At 32.4% G+C, this 5,390-nt stretch overlaps 1 protein-coding gene across 2 annotated transcripts; it reads left to right on the top strand.

Annotated features, from left to right (window-relative positions):
- The first annotated feature begins 1,453 nt into the window (after positions 1 to 1,453).
- LOC105773712 (mitogen-activated protein kinase kinase 2) lies at positions 1,454 to 4,936 on the top strand. 2 transcript variants are annotated; one of them, XM_012595795.2, is made up of 9 exons: positions 1,456 to 1,722; positions 1,814 to 1,898; positions 2,119 to 2,265; positions 2,815 to 3,039; positions 3,123 to 3,305; positions 3,413 to 3,636; positions 3,900 to 3,945; positions 4,053 to 4,152; positions 4,565 to 4,936. In XM_012595795.2, exons 1-8 carry the CDS (start codon positions 1,640 to 1,642, stop codon positions 4,140 to 4,142), a joined length of 1,083 nt encoding a protein of 360 aa, XP_012451249.1. In that variant the 5' UTR covers positions 1,456 to 1,639; the 3' UTR covers positions 4,143 to 4,152; positions 4,565 to 4,936. The 2 variants fall into 2 exon arrangements, with proteins under 2 accessions (XP_012451250.1, XP_012451249.1); XM_012595796.2 differs by lacking the exon at positions 2,119 to 2,265 and having other exon boundaries at positions 1,454 to 1,722.
- The last annotated feature ends 454 nt before the right edge of the window (positions 4,937 to 5,390 follow it).

The raw sequence follows: 5,390 nt of genomic DNA, 5'->3' as shown, positions 1-5,390 counted from the left end.
GAAAGAACATTTGTACACACTCAATGGGTCTCCGATGATTCTTGGTATAGATGCTAAAGCCCATGTTTACGATGAAAGACTCGAATCAAGTTACATTTAAACTACTTTTATTTAATTAATTAAAATAATCAATGTGACTTTCTGTGCTTGAGTATATCATTAAGGATTTTGATTCAAGAAATGGAAAAAGCTTTTTTTTCATAAGTTAAATGTATGGTAAAACCCTATTTTGATTTCCAGTTTTCACTAAAAAGTTTTTTGAATTCGCCGCACCTAAATTTAAGTCTCACCATGTAAAATTACTACGGACGGATTTAGTTCGATGAGCAGATATTTTTTGAATTACTTTTGATCCATTATTTGCCTATTTTTCGTAATAGTTTAATTCTACTTTTTAATTGTCCAAAAATATATTTTAATGACACCCTAAAACCTCAAAAAATAAAAATAAAAATAAAAATACATTTAATATTTCAGTATATTTGAAGCAATGAAATTAGTGTTTCGAACCAATAGAATTTTTAATATTTAGACTTGATGTATGAATAATTATAGTTTCATGAAGCTCTAATCCTGAATTCCATCGTTGAGAACTTAGTGGCTTTACTTTAATTTCATTGTTTCATGAAAATTGAAAATTGTTTATATAAAAATTAACAATGTAGCGATTTATATGCAAGAAATTATTAAAAAATAATTTAATTTATATGTAATGAATTAGCGAACATTAGTCATTTAAATTCATGTATTTATCTACAGTTGGACTAATTTATAAAATTAGAGTCAAATTCTAAATAAACCAAATTATTAAGTTTTGTAAAATAAAATAATGAAATTCAATTCTAAGATGCTTCCGTGCGAATTCCTGTCAAGTTTAGTGTTTTATTTGCATTTCAATTTTTTAAAACAAAAAAGTAAACTGAACAAATAAAATGGACTTAGGTGCAAGAAAAAAAAAGTAAGGATGGAAATTGTACAATAAAGGAAAGTAAAATTGTAAAAAAGTACTATAATTTATAGATTTAAGTTGTATTTTAAAATTTTAACTTTTTTAAGAGATAATATTTGACTCTTGATTTTGTCCATTTGTACTTAGTCGGTCTCTGAATTTGTATTCCGTCAATATGGCTGGTACTTCTGCACTAATACAATTAGTTTGTGTTAACGTGACACTGCTAGTCAATCTTTTAAATTTTTAAATTTATGTTTGTCATGTGGTAGCCTCTTAAGATACGACGTGGCACCCTCAAGATTGATTAGTAGTGCTATGTCAAGACAAATTAACGGTGTTAATGTGGGGTACCAACTTGGTTGAGAGAATACAAATTCAAAGATCAATTAAGTAAAAAAAATTAGGGACCAACTAGATAGAAATGAAACCTGTATTTGTCTGGGGCTCTGGACCATATATTTTTAAAGAATAAAAAGAAAAAGGAAAAAAGAGGGAGGTGCGGGTAATTTAAAGAGAAGTAAACGGGATGTCTGGGGCTCTGGACCATCTTCCTCGTGGCTGTTATGGACGAGGTGATTGGTCGCTGCTATAAAAAACACTGTCAAATAATTTTCTTCTCAATTAATTAGAAAAAGAAAATTCCCCTTTTCTCTTTTTCTGTGAAAACCTAAATCTGAAGTCCTTGAAATGACGAAAGGAAAGGGAATTTTAAGCCCTAATTTGAAGCTCTCTCTTCCTCCTCCAGCCGAGACCTCCTTCTCCAAATTTCTGTAATGATAATTCATTATTACTTCCTCTCATCAAAGTTCTTTTACCCTTTCTATTTTAAGGTTGATTTTGGTGATAAATTTTTCATGGCAGAACCGAAAGCGGCACATTCAAAGACGGCGATCTTCTCGTCAACAAGGACGGTGTTCGAATTGTCTCTCAATCCGAGCCTGAAGCTGTATGAATTTTCAAGTTCCTTTTTTGTGAACGAATTTGCTGTTTTCATTTCTTAGATGTTTTTTCGCTGTTCAAAATTTTGACTTTTTTTTTAATGCAGCGCTACACTGCTCTTGGCTAGATAGATATTACCACTTGACGAAAACTGTTCCTTTTATTAAGTTTAATTTTTTTAAAATTTCATGTTTCGAAGATCTCTTAATTTTTTTTTTTGGTTTTAGCCTCCGCCCATTAAGCCATCGGAAGCTGACAATGACGATCAGTTGAGTTTAGAGGATATAGATGCCATTAAAGTTATCGGAAAGGGTAATGGTGGAATTGTGCAATTGGTCCAACACAAATGGACCGGCCAGTTTTTTGCATTGAAAGTATATTTCTTAGAGCCAAGTTTAACTCTTCCTGTACTTTCATGTTTTTAGTATTAAAAGTTTTCGGGTATGTTCTTTTGTTAAGCAAGAATTGTTTGGTCTTCCAACAGAACATTTGCATGATCTTATTCGAACCACCTCTACCGCAGTGAAATTACATGTTGTGAGATTGGAACCTCTCTAGGTTGCAGACTTGTAATTCGTTTACCTTATGCCAGCTTAAGGTCTTGCTTCGTTGGAAACTTATTGATATGCTTGATCATGATAAATGATTACAGAAAATCTCTCCCAAATCATGATTGACAGATGTATTATGATTGATTGCCTGTTATAGAAATGCAACCGTTGTAGGCTAAACTAGGAATTAATGAAGCATGTTTGGACTTTCTTCATTTGATAGAAGTCATTCTTCTAAACAGATTTCGTTGCTCCTTTATAAAAACTGGAGTTAGCCAAATAAACATTTTAGCAATAGAAATGAAATATTAATTTTGCATCTCCATGTTGTCCTCGCAATCTCTTAATTTCTAACTTGCCTTATTTTCTTAGGTTATTCAAATGAATATTGAGGAGTCGTATCGCAAGCAGATTGCAAAGGAGTTGAAAATAAACCAGTCCTCTCAGTGTCCATATGTTGTTGTTTGTTATCAGTCTTTCTATAACAATGGTGCCATTTCAATCATCTTGGAGTATATGGATGGTGGATCCTTAGCAGACTTTCTGAAAAAGGTTAAATCAATTCCCGAACCCTATCTTGCTGTGATATGTAAGCAGGTTTGTACATTTGAACTTTGAATTAATTGTAGCATGTACCAAATGTTCTGGTATGTAGTTTGAATTTCTTCTGATTAATGCAGGTGCTCAAGGGTTTGATATATCTTCACCACGAAAGACACATTATCCACCGTGACTTAAAGCCATCTAACTTGTTAATAAATCATAGAGGCGAAGTCAAGATCACTGACTTTGGTGTGAGTGCAATAGTGACAAGCACCTCAGGGCTAGCAAACACTTTTGTCGGCACGTACAACTATATGTCTGTAAGTAATTTAGTTTACAAAAATATTCTTTTAGTGGCTAAGTTATATGTAATTCTTATTTGTTCAAAACTTATCAGTCTTTTAATGTCCATGTATGTCTCCTCTAGCCTGAGAGAATTATTGGTGGCAATTATGGCAATAAAAGTGACATTTGGAGCTTGGGACTGGTGTTGCTTGAATGTGCAACTGGTCAATTCCCATATTCCCCACCAGACCAGGCAGCAGGATGGACAAGTTTTTATGAGCTCATGGATCAAATTGTTGAACAACCACCACCTTGTGCACCTTCAGATCGATTTTCTCCTGAGTTTTGCTCGTTTATTTCTGCATGGTAAAGATTATTTTTTGAATTACTTGATACAGTTGCCTTGAATGACGTTTTAGAATATTTTTTAGCTCATGAGTTATCAAGTTTTTTATTGAAGTAAAAGTTTTCTTCTGAACGGATATCATTTATCAATTTCCCTTCAGTACTAGAATGATAGCCTCTGCAATTTTTTGTTTCACATGGATTTTATAGTATATTTTATCGTACAAGTTTACCAAGCCCAACCTTTGTTCTTTTTAATTGCTTTTTTCATTTATCCATGGCAGTTTAAAGAAAGACCCAAACGAGAGAAAGTCAGCACAGGAACTGCTGGTATGTAAATATCTTGATTTCTCTCTGGCTCCTTTATTTTTGAGCTGTAAAAAATTGATTAAATATCTCTTAAAGATAATTCACATGTGATTTCAATGTGAATACAGGATTTGCCTTTCTTGAACATGTATAATGACTCAGATGCTGATCTTTCATCTTACTTCAATGATGCTGGATCACTGCTCGCAACACTTTAGAATTTATGTGGTATGTTTATGTTTGAGTTTGGTGTCATAAATTTATTATATGGGCTTTCTCTATGATACTTGATGACTCTTCCTTTGGAATTTAATTTAACATGCTTATCTGTTAAAAGTTGTTTTCACTACGATGAAACAGAATATCTTTGGTCTTCTTCATATCTAAAGCATAGCAATGTAATTTTTGATGTTTCTGTTTATTTAGAATCTTTAAAAAAAAAAAAAAAAAACCTTTTCTTGCTTTTAGAAGCTTAGATGTTAGAAAAATTAAGTAAATTAAAGATTAAAGAAAAGAAAGAAAGATTGGTTCTAAAATAAGCAAACCATTCATGCATGAGTTGTGATTAATATTTATTCCCAGGGGTGGTTCTGTTTAAAGCGAAACCAACACTTCAACCTTTTTTTCTCTCTTTTGGCAGAGTTCAGACTGAATAAATAATTGGTCACGCTCAAAGAAGTCAGAAAAAGCCAAAGTTTTAGAAGCGTGGATGATTTCTAGTTATCGTTGCGACTTCAGTGTGGGAGTTGAGTAGCTATTGTGATGAAGAAGCGTGGATGATTTCTAGTTATCGTTGCGACTTCGGTGTGGGAGTTGAGTAGCTATTGTGATGAAGATGCCGAAAGTTAACCATCAAAGATATTCTTGGCTGAGGACTCTGAGCGTGAGTTACAGCTTATTGCTGTGTGTTTTAATTTTTCATAATTGAAAAGGTAATGCTGTCATATATTAAGAAAAAGATTATATACTTCCTGAAATAGATAATGGAAAGTAAACAATATTGATTTGCCTATTTGAGTTTCCGACTGCTTCAGCTCTGTTTACATGCACATGAATTCATAATAAGCATGGGTTAACTTTTAACCTTAATGTCTGGCAAATGTAGGGGTCGTTTCACCATTTGATATCAAATCCACATTGTTATGGTTATCTGGTTGATTCTTCAACCAATAAATGGTTGATGATCTTTCTTTCAACTAAACTATTATCTTACCCTATATGACTTTTTACATCTATTTGCAATGTCTTCTCGTACAAAAATCCTTCCTATAAAGAGCTATCTGCTTCAATGCAAAAAACATCACATCTTTCCACAATTTGATTATGGTGTTTGTTTGTTTACTTCAGCTTTGTTCTTTTCTTGTTTTAAAATTTTAAAATTATGTGTGCTTGTGTTGGATTGTTGAAATTAAATAAAATAGTTGTTGAATATTAAACAAGCATTTTCAGTGTACATGTTATAAATC

The sequence above is a fragment of the Gossypium raimondii genome, chromosome 6 (genome assembly GCF_025698545.1).
Source record: "Gossypium raimondii isolate GPD5lz chromosome 6, ASM2569854v1, whole genome shotgun sequence".
Classification (NCBI taxonomy): Eukaryota; Viridiplantae; Streptophyta; class Magnoliopsida; order Malvales; family Malvaceae; genus Gossypium; species Gossypium raimondii.
The sequence above is the reverse complement of the archived record's forward strand: the minus strand, read 5'-3'. Positions and strand labels throughout refer to the sequence as shown.